Genomic DNA, 25,327 nt, shown 5'->3' on the forward strand with positions numbered 1-25,327 from the left:
TTGCTGACCCTGGTTTTTCCTTTTTTTCTTGTCATGAAAACTTTAATTTATGGCTGTAAATTCTATTATTTTCATTGCATTAAGAATGCAATGGATGGAAATTGAGTGAACTTAAATTTGAACCTCAAAATGGCATGAGCAGGCTAGGCTGTGGGAGTACAAACGAGTGATCCAATTGATGATGTATTTCATTAGAAATGACACTTTTTCAGATATCTCTTCATTTGAAAAGATCCTTTGTTACATGACTATATTGAATATCATTCGTAAGGCATTCAAAATGATAGTAATTGTATTTTTGGCATTTCTTGTTTTAACAGTATTTTGACTTTTGGGGACAGTATTATGGTGGATGGCAATGGTTTTCCTTAATATTTTTTAAATTTATTTTTATTTTTGTGCATTGATGTTTTGCTTGCATGTATGTCTTTGTGAGGGTGTCTGATTCCTTGGACCTGGAGTTAAAAAGTTGTGAGCTGCCATGTGGGAATTGAACCTGGGTCCTCTAGAAGAGCAGACAGTTCTCTTAACCACTGAGCTCTCTCTCTATTCCCTTAACATCTTAGGTGTCTTTCATAAATAGCTTCCCTGGTTTGTGTATATAGCTGTTTGCTTTTATATTGTTTCATTATCCATTGCTGTGCCTTCAGTCCTGAGGTTGTAAATGACTAGTGGACTCCAGTTCTATAGTAGGGTATTTATATTGCTTGGTCTGGCTTTGTTGGCTCCTCAGGTTATCCTACCTTGAGGATAGAGAAGAACGACTTGCGGAGTGTCACTCTTTTGGAGGCCAAAGCCAAGGTGAAGGATATAGCCATATCCAGGGAAAGGATAACACTGAAAGATGTGCTTCAAGAAGGTACTTATTTTCTCTAAATTTTCTGTTTTGTTTAAAAAAAAAAAAGATTTCATTTTCCTTTTCTTTAGGTTTTATTCAGTGTGCACTAGCAGCTTTGATGAACATCTTGAGTTTGAAGTGTGATAAAACATTATCTATAAGTATATTTTCTATTTATTCTTATTTAAAGTGATCAATACCCAACAGTGTATTTTAATTATTCAGATTCATGTTTTCTCTCATGGGTTGTGGGTGATCAAGTGGATGGATGGACTTTGGGATTAGACTCAGATTCCAGCCCCAGGATTTGGTGCCTGTGTGACCTTAGAGAAACCACACAGCATCGTAGAGTTTGTAGATTTAATGACACAGTGTGGTCTTGATCACTCTTCGACTAGTTGAGAGGTGAGATAAAACGACACACACGACAGGATTAACAGAACTTGCACTTGACATGTCCAGTACTCTTTCCGTCTTTTCTTGCAGGTCCTTAGGGTCTTGATTAAGGAGATGGTGAAAGAGGACAGAAAGTACTGCACTCAGCTTTTCACATTGTTAATAGGAGATGCTTGTTTCCTCCACTGCAGTTTGCTATGGAATGTTTTTGGTTGTATAAGTCCACTCTGTTTGCTGGGACTCCTGAAAGCTAGCCTCAGCTAAGCAAGGAACTTAAAATACCTTGAAAGCAAATGAAAGCAGTTTTTTGTTTGTTTGTTTGTTTGTTTGTTTGTTTGTTTGTTTTCCTGGTCTGTTTTTCAGTGTGTGAATGCTGCTCCTTCAGCTGTCTGTTTTCTAAGAATAACTAGTTTTCAGATCTGTCTGCAGTCTGAAGAGGGCAACTAGGTCAGACAGCATTTATTACAGGATTAATGGTTATATTTACAGTTTTCTGGGTCTCAAAACAGGATGGAGCAAATAACCCCAGGTTACATACTCATAATTTGAGGAAATTTGGAACCAGGTGTTTTCCTTGATGTTTTTGGAACCACAATGGTTTGTTTTAGAACTTTCACTTTCAGAAAAGAAAACATGGCTGGCTAATATTTTGTGAAGTGGTCAGGTTCACTGGAAATCTGATAAGTACGAATCAAACAGTAGTTTACAGGCCACTTTTCATCTGTCAGGTTAGACAGGATTAAGATATCCAGATAGGGTTTGAGGAATGAACTGTTACACACTGTGACCTGTGGTCAGGTCATCGTGTACACAGGTGCTTTTAGTGTGGGGTTCACCCAGTTAGTTTTGCCTTTAAAGTCTGTGTTTGGAGTAAGGGAAGTGGGACTAGGTATGGGGCAGAGGGGCCAGCAGGAGGTCTGCACCGCTCTGTACCAGAGGAGCAAAGCCTCCCTGCCTCCAGCATCCACGGCACTCCGTCTCTGTCCTCAGTGGGACCTTCCACAAGGGCACCAGTACTTCAGCACATACAGTGTGTGTGTGTAGTGTCCATAGCAAAGCTAAACCATTTCAGGCATTTCTTTTAAATTGTGGAAGGATGAAAGTAAAAAATGGTCTCGTGTGAAAGAATAACATGCCATTAATTGTTTTTTGAAGATCACCTCATCACAAAGCCTTTTTAATCCTGGACAGCCAGGCCTACACAGAGGAACCCTGTCTTACAAAACCAAAAAAAAAAAAGCATTAAAGTTAAACTATTTTTACTAATAAATCTGTGCAGATTTTCATGTATCTATTTAACCACTCCTCCTGCCCCAGAAATGTCATAGTTTCTGTCTGCTGTAAGAGCTTTTTAGGAACACACTTGACCTGAGAATCCAGTCACCAGTTTGAGACTTAGTAGTACGAGTCATGGAGCCCCTGAAGCCAGGATTTGCATTCCCTTGGCCTTTTCTTCACTAAAGTCTGCATCAGCAGAAAGGAGAAGCCGGTTTTCTCCCTTTGCTGTTGCTTTGAGGTGACTACCAGAGACTCAGCTGCCTGGACTGACACCTGTAACTGTTGCCGCACTCCTGTGTTACTAGTTTATTTAAGGACATTAGGAAAAACATCCTCATATGCTTAGTTTAGATATGGGATTTCTCAAAGCAAGTTGCTTTGTAGTCACAAATGGCTTTTAACTGCTTTGGTCCGGTTTACTCTGGATCTAGAGTAATGGCCACCATACTTGTTTAGGTTGAATTGCCAGAAAGCTGTATGATACTGTGAAGATGATCATATGGCCTCATTAACTTATTTTTCCTTTTAGGTACTTTTGGGCGTATTTTCCATGGGATTTTAGTAGATGAAAAAGACCCAAATAAAGAAAAGCAAACATTCGTAAAAACAGTTAAAGGTAGGGTTTTCTTGCATGCTATTTCCATAATAGTTTTTTGTATAAATGATTCAAGCTAGCCAAGCTTTGTCTTCTTCTCAGTGTGTGCCAGACCTTTGGGATTAGTTTATATTTGTGTCACTCATAGGCTCATTTTTGAGAGTCAAGTTTTTTTCACCAGACGTAGAAATAGTTTTCTAGCTTATTAAATATTTATTAGATATAATTCCAACTGTAGTTAAATTGGGTGTTCTTAACTTGGCTGTTGCTGTTATCTAATTTTGGGTTTTTCCTGTTAAAATTCTCATACCATCTTTTATCCTACCTAAGAAAACATTGTCATTAGTTTACTTTTTAACACACAGACATTTATAAAAAACAAAATAAAACAAAACAAAACCCAATTAAATGTACTTAGATTCCCAATACCTTAGGTAAATGCTGTTTCTCTTTCATTCCCTCTTGTTCTTTTATATGCTGTATAGTACCCTAGGAGATGCCTGCCTGACATAACCCCCACTCCCTTTGCCACCTCCTACCCCCACCCCTATGTGTGAGCAAGTGTACATACACATTTGTACATACATGCAGAGACCAGGGGTCAACCTTAGGTTTCTTTAATAAGTGCTATACACCTTGGTTTTTTTGTTTTTGTTTTATAATTATGTTTTATGTATATGAGTGATTTGCCTGCATGTGTGTTTTGTACCACATGGGTGCCCTGGTCCTCAAGGAGTTTGTCAGATCCCCTGGAACAGATGGTGTGAGTCACTATGTGGATGCTGAGAATTGAACCTGGGTCCTCTGGAAAAGCAGACAATGCTTTTAACAACTGAGTCGTCTCTCTAGCCCAATCTACCTTGTTTTGGGACAGATCTCTCTCAGGGACCCAGGGCTTTCCAGTTAGGCTAGGTAGATTGGTTAATGAGCTCCAGGGACCCACCTGGATCTGCCCTACAGTGCTGGGTTATAAGCACTGCCACCAGGCTGGCTTTTTTACATCATCATCGTACTTCCTCCCCGTGCTTGAAGGCAAGTCCTTCACAGACCAAGCAAGCCTTCTCCCCAACTCAGTAAGTACTAATTTCTGAAAAAGAAATTAAGTACTTTTAGAGATTGAGGGGAAATTACTTTTGAGTAGAAGGTGACAAATGTTTTTGTGATTCACAAAGATAAATGATAATAACTGTTTTTAAATTTACTTAAAGGCATACATGAAAAGGATGGAGGGCTTACTATATTATTTTAAAAATTTGGCTTTTACTAGTCTAACTAAAATGTCTGGAATATATTGCTTGTAATTTAGTAAAATTGCCCAGTTAAGGTTGCTGCAAATACTTAAAACCCTCCACACTCTCTTTAACTTTTCTAAACAAATGGTTTAAGTTGCTATTTTGTTTAGTTTTGCTTACCAACTCCCCTTAGCTCCCAAAACATTGTATATTTTGTTAGATTGTAGTGGGCTTCCTGACTAGTTTTAAAGAATCATTAACATGACTGTTTTTATATTTTATTCTTTATAAATATGAGGTTTGAGCCACAAGTTTAGTAAAAGAAACTGCCTTTGTTTTCTTATTTTTTTTAAAGGAAATATTTTATTTTAATGCTTATATTTTTTGGATTTATAAATACTCTATGGATCATAATGAATCCTGAACTAACAAAAGAGGTTTTCACACAGAATTGGTTTGATTTAGGTTGAAAAGGAAATAATAATGATAAGAAAACACAGGACGGATCCTGCAACTCTGTGATAAGCTTTCTCTTCTATGCTAGAGCTATGACCACTGCTCTGCCTCCCTATAACTACTGTGCTCTCCCTAATTGGAGGGAAATAGGGGAGGCACGGAGGGTCCTCAGCATCCAGGCATGGCTGGTGTTGGGCTGAGGGGAATCGAAACAGGCACTTGTTTGCATAGTGCCGCATGACTGAAGTGCTTCACAGTTTATACTTTAGACTGGTGATTTTCAATTAATGTTAGGTACTACCAACAGACTTCCCTCACAGGGTTGTGTACTTATTTCATCTCATTGCATGCTAGACAAATGGTAGTTTGTTTTTGGGTTTTATTTTAGAGAATACATACTTTTTAATGGGGAAAATGGATTTTGTTCTAAAGTTCAATAATTTTATACAGAGAGCTAATGGTATCCAATGCCACTTTCCAAAGACTGAAGTCAGATATGCCATCTAGACCAAAACCCATTAATTTAGAGCTAGTAATCAAATGGATTCAGGCCCAGTACAGCATGCCTCTGGTCACAGCATCTAGGAGACTGAAGCAGGAGGAGCGAGAGGTGGAGGCCACCTTAGGCTACATAGTTAGACTTTGTAAGCTCAGAAAGTTTAAACAGCACAAAAAGGTGCAAAATATAGGTTATCCCATCCCAAAGGAACCAGTATAAGAATTTATGTTCTTTGCCCGAGTCAGGGAAAAACATGCTCATGGGTATTTTATGTTTTCAAGTAATTTTGTTTTTAATGATCACACAGACCTTTGCACTTTCCCTCTGAAATGTACTGTGTGTTTAATTTAATGACTTCCACTACGGTGCCTGCAGACCTATCTGTAGAGTACCCCAGGGAGCCCTGCAGCTCTCGATCGCTCAGCATTTAGTGATGATGCAGGCGCAGCTGTTCCCTCACATTTGTTAATGCCACTTTCCCCACCCACCTTCCTGAGAGTCTGTCTGCATACCGAATGTCTGTTTCAGTCTGATAGGGAATGGCCTCTCCTAGCTCAGTCTGGACAGCTTCACTTAGTAGTGGGACCAAAAGTCCTTTCATAATTTTGTTGGGCTCCATCTGTGTTTCTGTATTTCCCTAATAGACTGTATGGCATCTTTATGAAGAGGGGACAAGCCCTCTGTGTGTCTCCTGTGTTTTCTAATCTGTTGCTGCCTTTTCTCCTTGGCTTGTGGAACCTTACTAAACTTCTGTCATCTGTCCAGCACAGTTCTGTCTGCTGCCGTGGAACTTTAGGCTGTATCTCTTTAGATTTATGTGTAACTTACAAGAAAAATTTACCTTGAAGTAAAAGATATTTACTAATAAATGTTAATGTCATGAATACAGTGTTATTCAAGGCAATGTCTGTTATTTATATAGATCAAGCATCTGAAGTTCAAGTGACAATGATGCTAACGGAGAGCTGTAAGCTTCGAGGTCTCCATCACAGGTGAGAGCAAAGGCCGTATCTCAGCAGCAAGCACAGCTCAACTCTGAGCTCTTACTTATTCAGTAAGAACGTTATGTCTGTTTATGAATTTTGAAATGGCTTGTTTTTTTTTGTTTTTTGCTTTTTTTTTCCTGAATATGAAGATAAATGCATGTGCATTGAACACAATATGAGACTAGTGAAGTACAAAGAAAATAGAGAAGAGTCTATAGGCCACATAAATAATAAATGGACACAACTAAGCTTTCTAAAACAGTTGGTACATATTTATGCTCCTGTCTCCCCTTAAAAAAAGGATAAAGTGGTGCATATGTTAAAGATAATTGTGATGAAAATTTCAAATGTATAGAACACTATTGGCAAAAATAGTCAACCATTCTTGGATGCAGTGAGGTTGATAGTCTGCCATGATTGCTGTGAGTGTGCACTCAAGTGTGTGTGTGTATGTTTGTGTGTGTGTGCCCACCTATTTGTGTGCCCCTGTATATGTGTGTTTCTGTGTGTCTGTATATCTAGAAATAGCATCTATGCATTTGTCTGTAGAGATATTTTATAAAAAGTTAGATATCTCAACACATTAGTGTGTTTCCAGTATACATTTAAAAAGGATAGTGTTATCTTTAATAAAATTAATGAATTTCTTATTGTAACAACAAAAAAAAACATTTCTAGGTCTTCATGCTGGTAACTATAAACCCCTCCCCCCATTTTGAAAGGCTTCTTAGTGGTTTACTGAATGGCTGTACCACATTTTATTTACCTCATCTCTTATGTATGCTCTTAGAATGGTAGCATGATTTCACAAAAGGTACTTGTAGGAAGAGTTCTAGATCAGGAATCACCAAGGACAGTAGCATCAGTATCATGGCAAATTTGAGACAGGGTTTCTATACAGTTCTATATAGTCTGGCTGCCCTGGGACTCGCTTTGTAGACCAAGTTGGCATCAAATTCACTAAGACCCACTTGCCTCTGCCTCCTGAGTACTGGTACTAAAGGTATGTGTCACCATGCTTAGCTGGCAACGTTTTGTAAAGCACTGTGTAGAGATCTGAGTGGAGGTCCACATCTATGACCCAGAGTTCTTGGGGTACAGACAAATAGAATCTGAGGTTCATTAGCCAGCCTAACAAAATTGGTGTGCTCCAGGTCAGTGAGAGACCACGATGGAGAGCAATCAAGGAAAGTATGATGTTGACCTCTGACATCTATGCACATGCTGAAACGTGTGCATACATACACATACGCACCCACATGTACATGCACCACACACAAGTACTGTGTAGACTCACCTTAATTTGTGTGAGAATTTCACATGTCCAAAAAAGTGAACCATGACTCTACATATTGGGAGGGTCTATGGACTTCTGGGAACCGCAAGTGCAGAGGGCGCCATGGATTTCCATTACAGTGGACTTGGGCAATTGCTTGAATAAAAAACATGAGTACACAGAACTTCCTTCTTTTCATTTCATTTTTAATTTGGCTTTTGAGGACCTCAAAAGACGACAGCCACATAAAAATAAGACTGGTAATGAAAATGAGACAGATTTTTGGCATTGTGTTAGTAGAAAAGAAAACAAGCCAAGAGTAGAAGACAAACTGTTTGGGCTGGGATTAAACAGAACATAATTCTTAGCTTCTGGTCAGCTGAGATGAAGGCAACATTAAAATCCAGCAAATCTCAGTAGCAGATAGAAAAGAAGAAAACGCTTTGTAGGAAGTTAAGTTTTTTAGTTTCAGATAACACATTAGGTTTATTATATAATATAGATATTGACTAATATAAAAGTAAATACACATTTTTAAAAATTTCATAAGAAAAAACAGGCTTTTGAAAAAAAGTTGAATGCAGTATTAGGAACAGTGAGTGTATGCCTTGGAAGAGTGGAGTCATGTGACTCAAGAATGTTGCCTTTCATTGGCCAGATTCATCCTTAAGAGCAGCGGTCCTCACTTGTAGAGGAATGGATGGACAATCCCCTCTTGAGGCTATATTTGCTTTGAAAAAAATAGTTATATTGTTAAACAAAATTTAAAAAAGAAACCCAAAATGTGTTTTGTTTCCTCGAGGCTTTTGGAGTGCCCCTTTTGACGGTGCTGTGAGACACTGCTTGATGCTGTTACTCCGACTCTAGAGGGAAGCACCAGCAGTGTTTGCCACTAGTCTACCACGCTAGCTGAGGACTTACACTTCTAGCCATTTCCCTCACCCAATGAAACCTGCACCCATCAGCACAGAAGCATGTGGCAGGGATAAATGTAGACAAGCCAGGTTTTCCCCCAAGCAGTTGTTTTAGATCCACTGTAGCCCTAAGCATACCTTGGTTAAGCAACCCAGGCAGGCATGTCCAGCATTCTCTCTTGCAGCTGTAGACTGCATGGCTTCTCAGCATCCCACGGTGATGGATTAGCAGTTCCATGACATCCCACAGGATGGAGCTGAGTGATATTGACTTGGAGCAATTGACACTGGATGGGGGGGGGTTGCTTATAAAGGCAAGTTATAGCTTGGTCAGGGTTTGTTGTCATCTTGTGTAGGAAGTGACATCAGGACTTCTAGTAGTAGGATTAAAATTGTTAGTGTGTAGCATTTCCTGTAGCACTTCATCTTACCACATTTTCTTTTTAAATGAATATTGGTGGCTGTGTGTTTATTCTCTTTGATTTAGTTCACTAACTGCCCATTTTGCACCCAGAACTCAGCTAGACACAGAATAAAAATGAAACAGTAATCTTAGATGAATAGTATAGAATTTATTGTACAGACTCTGTACTTGGTAAGAGCTGTCACCTGTTTTCAGATTCTACCCTTGAACTGGTTGTGATCTGTAAGTCAGAAGGTTTGCCTTCTGTTTTAACATTCTGAGAGATGAAGAGTGGAGAGGCACTGAGACATTTTAAAGCATCTTGAAATTCTATTTTTTTTTGTTTTTATTTTTCCATTGGAGCTTGTAAGCATAATTTTTTACCTTAAGTAAATACTTGCATAAATTAAACATAATCTGCTTTCATTATTTCATGTCAGAGAATCCCTAAGCCATTTCTTGTGGCTTGTGGTTTGCAGTCCCCATTGGCCCAGAATGCCTGGTGATGACACTTGTTAATGCTGACTGATACACAGCTGTCAGGCTGTAAGTGTGCTCAGCATGGAGGCAGTTGTTCCCAGCCCCATATCCCACCTTGCCTCTACCTTTTCTGCACACCTCCTTTACACACATACATCCTGAGATGTCTCAGACCTTTCTCTCTGTCCTCCTTTTGCTTTGTGAAATGGGCAGAGTGAAGGGCAGTCATTTGTTCTTGAAAACATCTTCATAAAGCGTGTTACTGCTTCCAGAGTTGTTTCCCCCTTTTACTTTATGTGTTTGGGTGTTTTGCATACATGTATGTCTGTGTACCACATGTATGCAGTACCAGAGGGGAACAGAAGAGGGCATCAGATCTCCTGAGACTGAAGTTAAAGACAGTTGTGAGCCACCATACAGGTGCTAGGAATCAAACTTGGTCCCTCTGTAAGTGCAGCCAGTGTTCTTAACCGTGGATCCCAGAGGACTTTTAATCCTGGGGCTATAGAATGAAAGTTTTGATTTTATTTGCTTATTTGTTGTGTCTGGACAAAATGCCGTTAATTCTGCTAAATGATTTCAGTCATGAGGGAGAGAGTAGAGTTAATCTTTTAGGGTTAAAGAATGGGCCAGCTCACCTGCCTGTACTGAAGTCAGGGTTTGCCTTGGCTGACCCTCAAGGTGAGTCGTTAGTTGTGTGCATGGAGGTTGCTGGGAAGGGAGTGGGGCTCTGCAATCCTTCCTGTGTTCTCCTTTTTTCCTGGGAGGAAATGTCCAGCAGCCCAGGGGAAAGCACAGGATGTGGAGTCTCATGAAACCCTGCATCTTCTTCTTCTTTTGTACTTGATCTTTGTCCTTTGGTTCCCTAACCCTTTTCCCTGGCATGGCTGCCAGTGTTGCAAGCAGAAGCCCTGGAGGGTCCAGTGCCTATTAGAGACCGATGCAATTACAGTTCTCAATGGGGACATTTTTAGGACATAAACAAAGGTAAAGCAGAAATTAACTAGTCCTACAAGTCAAAGACAACTCGTCTTGGTGTATTTCTGCAGTTTTCCCTGTGACTTTGTGATTGTCCTTTGAATGTGCGGTTTGTGTCTCACTTTCTTTAAGCTCTTTTTGAGTTTTCTTATGTTTCTTTGTGATCATTCAACTTGTAATGTGTTATTTCATTATTCTTGGCATTCATGTTGCTTGCAACTTTTCACTATTGATATCCCATTAACTTCTCTTAATGCAGCCTTTTATGTTTGATATTAAAAATTTTTTATGAAACCATTGTTAGAAACAGAATTTACCAGGAAGTGGGAGTGCTTTTAGGTTATTGTTATGTATGTTTCAAATATATATATTAAATATTGAAATGCACAGGATGTGGCACACTGGATATATAAATTGAGTCTGTGATTACTTTTGGCTTAGTAAAAAGGAGGTGATTACTTAAATAGTTACAGCCTTGAGGAAAATTAGTTATTTCCATATATCCACAGGAGAATGGTGTGCGTGTGTGTGTGTGTGTGTGTGTGTGTGTGTGTGTGTGTGTGGTGTGTGTGTGTTACGAGCTCATGCACATTTACCACGAAAGATAAAGTGAATAAGATTGTTCATCACATCTTGGTTTATTTTGCATATAAAACTGTTTGTGGTTGGTGAAATCCACATGTTACAAGTTTGAAAACTAAGGTTAAGGAGGGAGACACCCAGATACTGAATTTTACTTTCAAAAATTCGATACCAAATTTTATGTGACCACAAACACTTTACTTCTGTGACAGTCTCAACCTGTTAAAGACTTTTTTGGTGACCTTATTTTTATCCATAGTCTAGTTTGGGCCTTTTTATTTTTAAGTGAGATGATGAAATTAGTGGGACAGCATCATGATGTACTCCTAGCCTAGCCATTTTCAGGTGTCTTATCCTTTGGAGTGGAGACTTAGTGTGACTAGAATGTCTTCAGCAAATCGAGTACAAAGGGATCCATTCTGTAATTTTTGTCTTACAAAGAAAGCTCATATATATGAAGACTGTTTATATGTGGTTCAAAAAGTAGAACATTTGTAAATAAAAGTTTTAATGATAATCTTTTAAAATTTTTTTTGGATTTTGTTTTGCTTTAGATTATCTTTATTACTTTTAATTTAACATAAACCCATAAAGTTTTCGATTTCATTTGTATCTTTCCCAATCTCTTATAGAAACCTTCTTCCTATTACTCATGTTTGCATAGAAGAAGGGGAAAAGCCCATGGTGATACTGCCGTACATGAACTGGGGGAACCTTAAATTGTTTCTACGGCAGTGCAAATTAGTAGAAGCCAATAATCCTCAGGTGAGAAAATGTCCCCAAATACCACTGGTTTTCCTGATGTCTTTTGAAGTAGGTATTAATAACCATATATGTGTCTTAAAGGCCTGCAAAGAAAGAGTGAACCGGCAATATTTATAAACTGTTGATTTGGAGGAAAATAAGGATGGCATATGGAGCCACCCCCCCCACCCCCCCAGCAAACTTGGCCAATGCTGTTTTGCTCGGTTCACTGTGTGTTCATAGTCACCTCTGATGCTTGGTGACAGCATCTCAGTCCTGTGTAGGGTAGCTTCTGAAGATGTGTGTCCAGGATTCCCTTCTAGGAAAGGAAGCCATTGCAGGTCTGTCTGACCACATGGTACCAACAGTGGTGATGATTAGAGGCCTGGAGTATGGGAGATAATTGGGATATTTTTACTGTGCTTGGCTGGAAGATGCCATCATTTAAGAGTTTCTTTCTTGTCACTACCCATGTACTCTGCTGTGAACACCTGATCAGATTCCAGACATGTTATGATAGTGGTAAGAAAATCTGTTGAGTGTTTGACTTTCCGCTGTATTTTGTGGTTTTGTTAGTTTTGGTTTTTGGTTTTTGTTTTTTTTTTTTTTTTTTTTTTGTTTTTTTTGAGACAAGGTTTCTCTTTGGCTTTGGAGGCTATCCTGGAACTAGCTCTTGTAGACCAGGCTGGTCTCAAGAGCACATCTTGGTTGAGAAATAGGTTTAAAAAAACTCAGTAAGTAGGTGCAAGGAAGTGTTTTAGTGTGGGACAATGGACTCGGGTAGTCAGATCCAAAACTAGCTTTGTACTGTTGGCAAACTGTGTCATTTTTTTTTTTTTTTTTCTGTTATGACAGGCAATTTCCCAGCAAGATTTGGTACACATGGCTATTCAGATTGCCTGTGGAATGAGCTACCTGGCAAGAAGGGAGGTGATCCATAAAGACCTGGCTGCTAGGAACTGTGTGTAGGTGTCAAGGGCTTGCTACTGTCACTAGATGAGTAGTGCTCCCTGGATTTGGGGTTCTGTTGGGAGTCATTATGGGTAACAGTGGGTCTTCTTGACACCCTAATGCCTGTCATGTTCATGTTTTTACTCCTCAGCATCGACGACACTCTTCAAGTGAAAATCACAGACAATGCCCTTTCCAGAGACTTGTTTCCCATGGACTACCACTGTTTAGGGGACAATGAGAACAGACCAGTGCGATGGATGGCTCTGGAAAGTCTGGTTAACAATGAATTCTCTAGTGCTGGTGATGTGGTAAGTACCAGAGTCCAGGTGTCAACAGCACCAAGAGGAAAGCTTTCTCTTCACAGTGTTCTGTTGTTGGTCCTTTTAAAAATCTTGTTACTATTCCTTGACATTTTCATCTAGACAACATGTGTAGTTAGCTTCCTTTCAACCCTCTTAAAACAGAGAAACTGGCCCAAATCCTGAGCCGGTGTTGTATTCTCCCTGTTCACAAAAGCTGACACCATGGCGTCCACTGGTGTCGAGTGTTTAGGCGCTGAGGTTTAGGGAGCCGACAGCACCATCTCCCTTGTGCAAGACTCGGATGGCCATGTGGCTACCAAAGCGCAGAATGCATTGCTTTCTGCAAATGGTCTCTTCTCAGTTTAACAGCCTCTCTTAACCTATAGTCCTGACATTGTTTTTGTTTTCTATCTCCTCATCCAGATCACAGAGTTGGGCCCTCCTATTCAGTGATGTGGTTTCGGAAGCCACATATATTTATCTGTTGAAATAGTTTTCCATCTTACTTGACTTTTTATTCTAGTTTAGATCATAACTGGGCCAGTCATGTTGACACATGCCTATAATTCCTAGCCCTTGGAAGGCAGAGACAGGAGGGGGATCATAAGTTCCAGACCCACCTAGGGTAGGAACATAGTGACTTATCTCAATAAAGAATGAAAAACTAAGCCAGGTGTGGTGGTGCATGCCTTTAATTCCAGCAATAGAGAGCCAGGTAGATCACTGTGAGTTTGAGGCCAGTCTGGTCTACAAAGCAAGTTCCAGGACAGGCAGGGCTACACAAAGAAACTCTTGTCTTGAAAAACCAAACAACAACAAAAAAGAAAAACTAATGCGTTTTTCTATCTCTTATTTGTTACATATTGTAGCTGTGTATTTGGAAATTTGGTAAAAAGTTCCTCTATTAAGGTCCCTAAGACAGCACTCAATAATACTGCATTGCTTGTAAAATAATTGGGATTTGATTTCTGTTTCAGCACTGAAGAACTGGGTTGATTGTGTTTGTATACTGGTGTATTTTATTTATTATTATGAGTTGCCTTTTTGTTTCGGTTAGTATGCTTTACACATTTCCCATTTAACAGTGCATTGCTGACATCAGTTTTACTAGTTTGTTATTTACAATGATTAGTGTGCACTCTTCATCAATCACTCGGTGTATTAGTTTTTGCTGGTTTCTATAATTACTACAACCTCAGTGATTTAAAACAATAGAGTATTCTCTTACTGTCAGTTTTAGAGGTCAGATGTTTAAGATAAGGGTGTTGGCAGGGCCATGTCCTTTTCCACAGACGTGTGGTGGCTGGTGGCAGTCCTGGGCTGGTGGCTACGTCTCTGTTGCTCATTCATATGCAGGCTCCTGTGGATGCTTTTCAGAGCTCTGCTCCTCTCTCACAAGGCTGTAGTGACACATTGATCCCCACACAGTGCAGAATAAGCTTCTCCTGTCAAGGTCCTTAGTCACACTGTTCTGCATAGAAGGTAATATTTGTAGGGTTTAGGGGTAGGAGAGAGATCCTTGGGGCTGCCATTCAGTTCACTGTGCTCAGTAATTGAAATTATCTAAGATTTCCAATTTACAATCCTTGAAAACAGAATGATTTGATAAGGAGAGGAAACCTTTCATTAATTATAATCTAATTGATTTTTTTCCTCTTTCATAAACTGGGTGGTGTTTGATGTATTTCTCCTTTTATGTACTAAGTATTGTGATAAAATTTGTTCACTTGACGTGAATGAACAATTTCCCAAGTTCTTAAAAAACTTTTCCTGTTCAATAAGGTTATATATATATATATATATATATATATATATATATATAGTTTGTTGTTAAAATTCTTTTAAACTTACTTTAAAATTAACTGTTCAGAAGACCTAACTGCCATTTGAAACGTACAGAGTAAGTGTGCATGGTTATAAGAATGGGGGCTACCTGACTCCAGGAGAAACCTGATTCATGTTGCTCACATGTGTATGGGTGTTTTGCCTGCATGAATGTCTGGATCCCCTGGAACTGGAGTTATAGGCAGTTGTGAGCTGCCATGTGGGTGCTGGGAATTGAACCTGGGTCCTCCAGAAGAGGAGCCAGTGTTTTTAACTACTGAGCCATCTCTCCAGCCCCAGCAAAGGAATTTTTAAGTCACACTTGTGATCACATACTTTCTAGGACTCCTAGAACAAAAATACACTGAATGGATGGGATTCACGTTAATCTCATGCATGTCTAAATGGTATAGACAAACTGTGTGAATGAGACTCTAGTTAATATACTGTATGTTCAAACAGTACAGATGGTGCCTCTTCAGGCACTGTTTAGGCATGCATTATATCAGCTAGATTATAATTCATGAATGCTGAATTACTGAATGTACTGCTCTGGGCTAAATGTTTTTAAAACGTGCTTTAAAAAAAAAAATCTCAAACTCATACTTACAATCAGTTATCTTTACAGTCATGATATTTTATAAAACCCGTGAGCATTCTTATTTATGTAATAAGTTATCTTAGTCAGAATACCATTATACCAAATACTTCATTTCTATTTTTTGAAAGCTTTATTTCAAGTTTTTTCACTCTTTAATGAAAATAAATTTTTTCATATACAGTATATTCAGCTAGGTTTCTCCTCTCTCGTCTTCCCCCAGACCCTCCCTACATCCCCATCTACCCAACTCCACGCCTTCTTTCTTTCTTAGAAAACAAATAAGCAAATGTAAACAAACAGACCAGAATTTTAACAAAGAAAAAGCATAAGAAACACATGCAGAGACACACACACACAAAACAAAACTCATAAAAACACAAAATCAGAAATCATAGTATACAAGCAAAAGACCAGGAAGATTTAAAAACAAACAAACAAACAAACAAAAACCAAACAAAGCAATTTGAGACCAAAGCTATCACTGAGTTTGTTTTGTGTTGGCCTTCTACTGCTGAGCATAGGATCTGTCCCAACTGTTTACATATCCAATGAGATCCATTGGAGAGATCCTTTGGTAAGCAGTTACCAATTGGAGATAACTTCAGGGTTAGGGATTGTATCCACTTTCCTCTCTCAGTCCAGGAACTCCATCTGACTTGGCCCTGTGCAGGCCCTGTGCATGCTACCACATTCTTTGTGAGTTCATGTGTATGTCAGTCATGCTGCTTCCTTGGTGCTTTCCATCTCCTCTGGCTCTTATAATCTTTCTGCTTCCTTTTATGGCATAGTTTCTTGAGCTCTGAAAGGAAGGTTTAATGAAGACGTCCTATTTAGGACCACAAATTCCAGAGTCTCACTGTCTAAAAATTGTCCAGTTGTGGGTCTCGGTATTAATTCCCATCTACTGCAGGTGAAAGCTTCTCTGATGACGACTGGGCAAGACAGTGATATATGGGTATAGGTAGAATGTCATTAGGCATCATTTTGTTGTTGAATTCCTTTAGCGTCACAATAGAGTATTTGGTTTTCTTATAGGACTGTGGTCGGTCTAATCTCAGGCTCCATCTCATGGAGTGGGTCTTAAATCCAGTCAGATAGCGGTTGGTCACGCCCACCACGTTTGTGTCACTATTGCACCAGGGTGTCATGCTGGCAGGTCACCATTGTAGATTTCAGGGTTTGTAAATGGGTTGCTGGTTACCTTTCTCCTCCCGTGGTGTGCTGTGAAGACTCTGGACAGACACCAGTGTGACTTCTCCATGTTCAGTGAGTTACTGTAGGCTTATCTTTAGCATCAACTCGTGAAGGTTTCCATGGAGCCCCTTTTGGCAACAGCTCAACTAGATGTAACACATTCCTGTTACTGGAGGTTTCACTTGATGGTGAAAGATGTCTAGTTGGGGCACTCTCTCCCCCATTATTTGGCGACTCCATTTAGATTTCTTTGATATATATATATATATATATATATATAGTTTGTTTGTTTGTTTGTTTGTTTTTTAAGAAACTTCTATTGTAGGAGGTTTCCATGTGACTCCTCAAATGGCCTAGCTTTATTTTGTTTTAATTACTGTGAGGTGAGTAATGGACATCTTAACAGAATTCTCTAAACTCACAACACCAATACGTTTCAATAAGGTTTTCACTCTTATAGTGAAAGACCCCAGACCCCTAAGAGCCTCAGGATCCTGAGGAGCCCCCAAGACTCAGAAACCAGACCAAGAGCTGCAAAAGCAAGAGGGGTTTATTGAAGGAATGCGCATTCGGGTGTCAGCAATATCGGGAAAGCTGCACACCCCAGCATGGGGTGCAAGCTCCTTATATAGGAAAAAAACCACAGATCAGCATACAGGCAAGGGGCACAAAGTGATTGATTACAAAGTATGATCTCATGTTAGAGTGGTCACCCAGGTGTGACCTGCTTTTTTACAAAGGAAAAACCACAGAACGTACCCTGAAAAGTCCTTGATTGTCTGTTGGCCAGCCGAGGGTTGTCTTGGCGATTGCCCCCGTCTAAACCATAGGATGTGCCCGGGGTTGGGGCAGCTTCCTTGTAATGGGCCAAGGCCTGTGGTAAACTTTTTCTCTCTGTGAACTAAAATCTTTCAAACCTTTTTCTCTCAGCAAACTAAACTCTTTCAGTAGGCTGGTCTTGAACATGAAATCTTGCTTCAGCCTCCTGAGTGCTAGGATTATAGGCATGTGCTGTCATGGTTTAAGTATTATATTTTTGCCTTACTCAAAATTCTTTTGAGTTGGGCTTAGTATGTCATTATAAGAATGCCCCTTGGTTTCTCCCTGAGACAGGGTTTCTCTGTGTGTTGCTCTGGTTGTCCTGGAACTTGCTCTGTAAACCAGACTGGCCTCGAATTCACAGAGATCCACTGCCGTTGCCTCCTGAGTGCTGGGATTAAAGGTGTGAGCCACTACCACCCAGCCTTAATTTGGCTAATGCTTAAAAATGTTCAGATTTTTCTTTTAAATTCTTACAGATTCATCTCATGCATAGATACCTCCTATAAGTGTCTTTTGCCCTGCCTTGCCTGTATGCTGATTATGATTGCCTATTAGGGTGAAAATTCTGCCTTTCAGTTTGGGGCATTGAATATTATTTTAAATTTGTAAAGATTATGAAATGTCACATTCTAATGCTGGGGCTGAAAATGCTAACAACTCCATGAACACAGGCTGAATTTGTTTGCCCTCTATTCGTGGAGGTTTATTTATTTGTTTGTTTGTTTGTTTGTTTGTTTAATTTTTCTAGATAGGGTTTCTCTGTGTATCCCTGGGTGTCCTGGAATTTGCTGTGTAGACCAGGCTGGCCTTGAACTTAGGGATCCACCTTCCTCTGCCTCCCAAGTGCTGGTATTAAAGGCACGTTCCATCCACACCCAGCTTAGGAGGTGGGGTGTCAAAGTTGTACTCATTTTTAGGGGGTGCTGAACAGTTTTTGCCATCATGTACTAAGTAAATTAGCCTCACCCCCACTGGAGTATTCACGTGTAAAATGAACACTTGTAGGAGTAAGGACCCTTTTCTTTTCTTGAAAGAACCTTAACAGTTCTGCATTTCTTCCTAGTTAAAAATTCTTCATGATTTGCTTAGAAGCACATTGTTTTTTGTTTTTGTTTTCTTTTGTCATAAAAGTAATGCAGTGTGACTTTGGGCTTTGTTTTGTAATTCTAATTGGAAACTTCCAATATTTTGTTACATTAAGATTTTAATGGTGTTAACATCAGCTTTTAACTCTCAGCTTAGGAAATACACACAACCAGCTAGTTACGAATGTCTGTTATTCTTTTTTTTATTTTTCTTTCAGATTTTTTTTTATTTGAATTAGAAACAAGATTGTTTTACATGACAACCCCAGTTTCCTTCTCCCTCCCCGTCCTCCCCTACCACCTCCCCCCCCCAACTAAAACCCTACCTATCACATATCCTTTCTGCTTCCCCTGGATGGCGAGGCCTTCCATAGGGTGTCATCAGAGTCTACCATATCCTTTGGGATAGGGCCTAGGCCCACCCCTGTGTGTCTAGGCTCAGGAAGTATTCCTCTGAGTGGAATGGGCTCCCAAAGTCCACACCTATGCTAGGGATAAGTACTGAACTACTACAGGTGGTCCTGTAGATTCCCGAGCTTTCCTCAATGAAACCCATGTTCCTGGGGTCTGGATCAGTCCCATGCTGGTATCCCCGATGTTCAGGTCAGCTGTTTCTGTGGGTTTCACCAGCTAGTTGTGAATGTCTCTGTTATTCTTATGTGACCTCACATAGGCCCTCTGAACACCGTCTGGGTGTTGTTCTGTGTAATTGTCAAATGTAGGCACAACAACAATTCTATTGTGACTTTCTTTTCCTTTATTTGAAAAAAACTGCGTTTTTTTTTTTATTTTGATTGATGCCTCCTTTGAATTATTTAGATAATTATAGTAGCTAACGTAGTTGAGCTGTCAAGACTCTGCCTTCGATTGAGGGGTGATTGCAATCAGGAAAACATGGTTGAGAGTTTCATGTTGGTTTTCTTGTCTTTATGGTCCTACATTGTGTTTAAAAGGCATTTTCTTGGCAAAAACAAATCAAGGAAATGACTTCCATGCTAATCTCATCAGCATGATTTATAGCAGTCAGGAGATCTTTTTAAGTCATTTGAATAGTTTTTAGGCCACAGGGCAAATCAGATGTGCCCCATGTGCCCCATGTGCCTTGCTGTTTCTTTGTAGACATGAGTGGACATTTTCCTAGGAGGAAAATCTATAGTTATCCAGAGTTGCACCTGTGGTGTTTCTTCATCTCACTCTTGTTTGCCTTGATATTCTAGAGACCATTGCCATGTACTGAGCAGATTCGCTCAGGAAACCCTTAAGAGAGTTTTTACATTTTCTCTGAGAGCGGTCTTTGGAACTCTGGTGGCATTCGAAGTGAAAGCTGGAGTTACTGGAAGGTGCTTATTACTTTTAAAACTATGGAATACTGTTCTATATTTTCCATTACTAAGCTTAGAGTAGTGCTTAGAAGATTCCCAACAGTTACTTGTTTTCCTCATGGTTGCAGATTTTACACACCAACAATCTTGAACCTATTATTAAGTATCAAATTCACATTCAGGGAATTAACAAAGTCATAAAGAGTAATACAGAAATGAAAGAATAAGTTCAGACGTATCCTTTCTCTGTTTAGGAAATAGAGATTTAAGATTTAATATTCTTGATGTTAAGATACAGTTTAGTTGTATTACTCTAACTTTAGTTGTCCTGCTATTTCCTAAAAATGAGGGATATATAAATTACTTTATAATTTGTGCCAGGTGGTGGTGGCATACACCTAATCCCAGCATTTGGGAGTCAGAGACAGGTGGATCTCTGTGAGTTTGAAGCCAGCCTGGTCTACAGGGTGAGTTCCAGGACAACCAGGGCCACACAATGAAATCCTGTTTTGAAACAAAGAACAGTTCAAAATCCTGTTTTGAAACAAAGAACATTTCCAGAAGTGAGCAGTTGCCCAGCAGTGTTGTTGGTAGCTGTTGCCTTTCAGGATCCCATGAGTCTCTGAGCACCTCTCCTCCTGATTGCTTTGGAGACTTATTGTTACTCTCTGCTTAGAAGACCTTAGAAGACCTTAATGTTCTGATGAAGGCATGTGTATCTGTTTGTGGAGAACATGATATCAACAGCCAGTTGTGTATAGGTTTGCAGGTGTCTAAGGGCTAGTCATACTTGCAGCTACAGCTGCTGGTTTTGAGGTTAAGTGGTGTCTGAGTAGATTAAGGCTGGTAAAACAGACTAAGTAGCTTAAGACACAGGCTGCATTCTTTGTAGCTCTGAAACCTTGGAAGTTGCGTTTGAGATATGGACCAGAAGTGTCCTTCCTGCTGTGTCTTCACATGGAACAAGGAAGAGTGGGATTTGCTGAGAACTTTCTAAGGCGCCAGTCTCACTCCTGAGATCTCCACCCTCCTGTTGTGAACTCCTCCCAAAGCCCCACCTGCTAATTCCATTACACTGGTGTCAGGAGTTCAACATGTGTATGTTAGAGGCTCACACACGCTAAGTCCATCATGTTCTGCTACTGGGCCTCCTAATTCACATCCTTCATATAGTAGGTTGCTTTCATTTCTTCCTAAGAGCCAGTCTTAGGCTTTTTAAGTTTCCAGAGTTATCAATCATACCAAAATTTCATCATTCAGTGCTGGTGGTGGTGGGTCGAGACCCACCCTCAAAATAGAGAGTGGCATTCATCTACACCTGTTACTTACGTGTCCTTCTACCAAAGCAACCCCAAGGTCAGATGGTTATGGTGCTCACTGCAATAGGGGACAGCAGATTCTGAAAGACTGGCGCATTCGGCTTTGATATTAAAAGTTTGTGTAGCATTGTATAGTGGATTGAATTATATCACTTCTGCACGCCCATTCTCCAGAAGATATATTGGAAATCTTAATCCCCGTAACTAGGAATGTGACTTCAAGAAACACCAAGGACTCCTGGTGACCATAGAAGTTAGAACTAGGAAGGAAGGGGATCAGTTTTTAATTTTTAATGTCATTGCATTGTTATTTTGATAGATTCTGTTAAGAAATATGGCTGTTATTCACTAATAAGGTTGACTATCCTTCATCCAAAATGAATGCATGAGAGAGAGAGAGAGAAAGAGAGAGAAGAGTGAGTGTGTGTGTGTTATGGGACTCAAGTCTAAACACAGTTCTATTTTTTGTAGTATTTTTAATGATTTTGTTCATGAAACAGTTTCATGGCATGGAAGTTTCTTGTCATGTCAGGTCTAGGATTTTGGAGCATTTTGAATTAAGGGTGTTCAACCTGTGAAAGACTGAAAAGACAAACAAGCGTGCATTTTACCTACTGTTTCCAGGTTTTGTTCATACTGAAAAGCAATAACCTGAAGCTCAATGCACTGTGCTTGGATTTTACAGAAAGACTTTGTATTTGCCAGTTCTGCCCTTTCACTCATTGAGAAATGTGTGTTTGGGCAAGCCACGGATTTCACCTGTTTCCTCAGCTTATAAACCTAAGCTACCAGTGTGAGCTTCTGGAGGTTTGTTGTGAAAACTGAATGTCATTGGAGGTTCATTGCAAAATACTGTGGGAACTCTTGAGCTCTTGGCACTCACGCATTATTCTCCCCGGCTGCAGTTGTTGTGAGCTCAGGGTTTGAAGGTGACAGCAGGCTGGAGATTGTCCCCACCCTAGCCCATCCCAGCAGCAGCTTTCAGTGCACTTGGAACCTCAACACATTCTCCAGGAGCTACTGTGCAGCCAGGGCTGAGCCGAGAAGGGAAGACCTAGTCAGCGCCCCCCCCCCCCCCCCCCCCCCCCACACACACACCAGTGCCTCTGCTGCTTCTGCTTACGCTCTGTTCTTACTGGTCATTTACCTGCTGATTTTAAGTAAGTCTGATTTTTTTATTCAGCAGGAAGATTCTAAGTTTTCAGGTTACCTGCTAACCAAAGGTTGTAAATGTAGAGTTCATGATGCACCCAGCAGCAGAACAAGTGCTTTGTGTGAACAATACCTGAGTTCCAGCAACTCACAACTTCCTATATTTTATATAATCTACATATTTCCCTTATTGAGGTTGTTCTGTCCATTTAGGTTGTTTTCCGTTTCCCAGCATAATTAATTAATTTGGGGGTAGCATGATCAGTAGCCAGCGGTAAAAAATGTTTTCTTCCAGCAGACCCAATTACTCAGAACAAATAATACCAATGTTCATATTAAAGAATGAGTTCATTAAAATGTTCTTTCTTGTCCCAGGTAGGAAAACTAACCAGTGTGATAGATTTCTTTTTATAAACAGTATTCTCTTTAAGAGTTTGTTTAGATGCTGTTTTTGGACTGTAGCTGGCTATAGTCACCAGCACCCAGTTTTAAAATGTCCCCTCACTATGCTGCTGTTCCTCTCCTAGTGGGCCTTTGGAGTGACACTGTGGGAGCTCATGACTCTGGGCCAGACGCCCTACGTGGACATCGACCCTTTTGAGATGGCTGCTTACCTGAAAGATGGCTACCGAATAGCCCAGCCAATCAACTGCCCTGATGAATTGTGAGTATTTTAGATCTTGGACATGAGCTTTGAGGCATTTACTATATTATTATAGAAGTAGGAAAACAAGTTCTTGTGTTCACACAGAGCCTTCCCCTTTGAGAATGATGAGTCTCCAAATGTGATGAGACCTTGTTGAAAACCACAGTCCCTGTTTACTGCACTTGGCATTTTATATCAGTGGTGTGTAGTCATAATTACTAAAAGTTGGCCTGAGAATCTAAAATAATAGTGAGGAAACTGATAGGATATTGTGTCAATTACCTGACTTTTGTTTAAACAGACATGTTTAATAAGATACAGTACTTACAAAAGCCTTTTTTGGGGTCTAAATTTAGATGCCCAGCACCCACTAAAAAGTCATGTATGGTCATGTGTGTCTGTGACTGTACCACAGGGTGGGTGGAGACAAACAGATCCCTGAAGCTCATTGGCTAGCCATCCTAGCTGCATCCTGGCTTATTCCAAGTTCATTAAGATACCCTGACTGAAGAAAGAAAAGAGTAGAGATGATACTCAGTGTTGACCTCTGGCCTCCATACACATGCACACAAACATGCATACACCCACATAGACATAGACACATACCCCACGAGAGATCAGAGACAGACACCTTTCTCTTTATGACCTTGTCTTGCCCGGCATCAGTGATGCTTAAGGAAGATGCTCTGGCCTAGCAGGTGGCAGGTGCTTCTGGCCTCCTGCCACCATCACGTCTTCTCCATCCTGGCTGTGGGGTGCACAGGGTCCGGTTGGGGAAGTGTGTGCAGAAATGAATGCTGTCTACAGAGGCCCCAGAAGGTTTCTCTGCCAGTTTTAGGCATTTCATCTGAGTTCCTCAGCATTCAGGACCACACAGGCTCTTATTCTGATTGTGTTCTGTGTGTTTACAGGAAGCTCTGCACTTGCTGAGTATTTTGTATTCTCATGAAGAACTGAAATCCATGTGTGTAATCCAAATAACTCAGCTTCTTTTCACTTCTAAAACTGCCAACACATAGTCAGAATAAGCTTGTTAATAGGCTGTCTTCTCCACAACTGCGTTTGAACAGAAAATGTAACCGGCACAGAATTGACTGAAAGGCCACATTTGTTGTTGCTAGCCACATTTCCATGTCACTCTACAGGTTTGCTGTGATGGCCTGTTGCTGGGCCTTGGACCCAGAGGAGAGGCCTAAGTTTCAACAGCTGGTCCAGTGCCTGACAGAGTTCCATGCCGCCTTGGGAGCCTACGTCTGACTTCTCTCCCAGCCCCACAGCCCGGAAGCAAGTGCCTGTTCCAGATGCTTTACACGTAGCACAGAGCCTGCAGAAGCACGTTTGTCTCCCAGAACACCGTGCCTTAGGAATGCTTTCAAACCTGAACTTCTAAAGACAGACTTAATGTGGAGTATTTTCTAGATACCACTTTTATTAGGTTGAACGGAAAGGGGTTTTGTAAATTTTTTGGCCAAAAAATTTTTTAAAATATAGTTACTTTGGACTAGGGGGTGCATTCTTAAAAAAGAAATAAACAGTTTTAAAAATTGTTTAGACACAGATATTTGGAATAGCTGTCTTAGTGCCAACTGCTTTTATTTTTATGTTTTACTTCTTTGAGGTAATCTAGGTGACTCACCTTTAAAAGTGTTTTAACGTTTTTTTGTCACTGCTTTTGGGAATGGTTTGCCTTCAAGATATGGTACTCTTCTTAGGAAAAACAGCATGAAAAGATGTATGTTAGCAGAAGGAAAATTAAAGAAAAGATGAAGAGAAAAAGAAATATAAAAATAACAGCAACAACAAAAGCCACAGTGTCCCTGCACGGAACATTGTGTAGTGAACGTGGCTCTGCTTTCTTGTTTGGGGAGGCAGTGGCTGAGTTCAGCACATCTCAGCTTTCCTGTGACCTAGAAGAGGGCTGGGGGCAGATTCGTAGGAAGCGGTGGTAACCTTATTTATTTTTTGCTCTCTGGGCAAGGAGATGATACAATTCTAGAAAGTAAACCCTCTCTATGCCTGGGGTTCCCTCTGTGTGCACTTGGGGTTGTGCTATGCAGAGCTGGAGTTATTGTGGGTTTGGGTTGTTTTTAGTTTAAATTGGCAATTTTTATGCTTATCTTCAAGGCTGGCTTAAGTATAAATTTGTTTTTTTAAAACACTTGAAAAATTAAAGGACTCATTTTATATGATGATATTCAAACACTGTTCATAATGTGTGATTGGTGGTTGTGTCTCGAAAGTCTTTGAACGTGCAACCACTGGATGGTCATGTTTTTATCTCATGAGAGTGTGCCTCAGGTTCCAAAACCCTAACAGAAAGGCAGCTGACTCTGGCCTCTGTGCCATATGAATTTGGAATTACTATTACAAGGAAGTGTCACACAGAGACATCTCTCCAGAACCTGTAAATGGCATGTGTGTAGCTTTGCACAGATTTAGTTGACCTAAG

The 25,327-nt window shown here is 40.1% G+C and overlaps 1 protein-coding gene across 4 annotated transcripts in view; it reads left to right on the forward strand.

Moving 5' to 3' along the window:
- Ryk (receptor like tyrosine kinase) overlaps positions 1 to 25,078 on the forward strand; it is an 80,774-nt gene extending 55,696 nt beyond the window's left edge. The window contains exons 8-15 of one of the 4 annotated variants that reach the window (XM_027414327.2): positions 734 to 859; positions 3,042 to 3,128; positions 6,217 to 6,286; positions 11,546 to 11,678; positions 12,513 to 12,622; positions 12,760 to 12,919; positions 22,760 to 22,896; positions 24,024 to 25,078. In XM_027414327.2, coding sequence (XP_027270128.1) covers positions 734 to 859; positions 3,042 to 3,128; positions 6,217 to 6,286; positions 11,546 to 11,678; positions 12,513 to 12,622; positions 12,760 to 12,919; positions 22,760 to 22,896; positions 24,024 to 24,135 — 935 coding nt within the window. In that variant the 3' untranslated portion in view covers positions 24,136 to 25,078. Of the gene's footprint in view, positions 1 to 724; positions 860 to 3,041; positions 3,129 to 6,216; positions 6,287 to 11,545; positions 11,679 to 12,512; positions 12,623 to 12,759; positions 12,920 to 22,759; positions 22,897 to 24,023 lie in introns of all 4 variants that reach the window. The other 3 variants (XM_027414326.2, XM_035443898.1, XM_027414328.2) reach the window with 3 other exon arrangements.
- The last annotated feature ends 249 nt before the right edge of the window (positions 25,079 to 25,327 follow it).

The sequence above is a fragment of the Cricetulus griseus genome, chromosome 4, assembly GCF_003668045.3.
Source record: "Cricetulus griseus strain 17A/GY chromosome 4, alternate assembly CriGri-PICRH-1.0, whole genome shotgun sequence".
NCBI classification, from domain to species: Eukaryota; Metazoa; Chordata; class Mammalia; order Rodentia; family Cricetidae; genus Cricetulus; species Cricetulus griseus.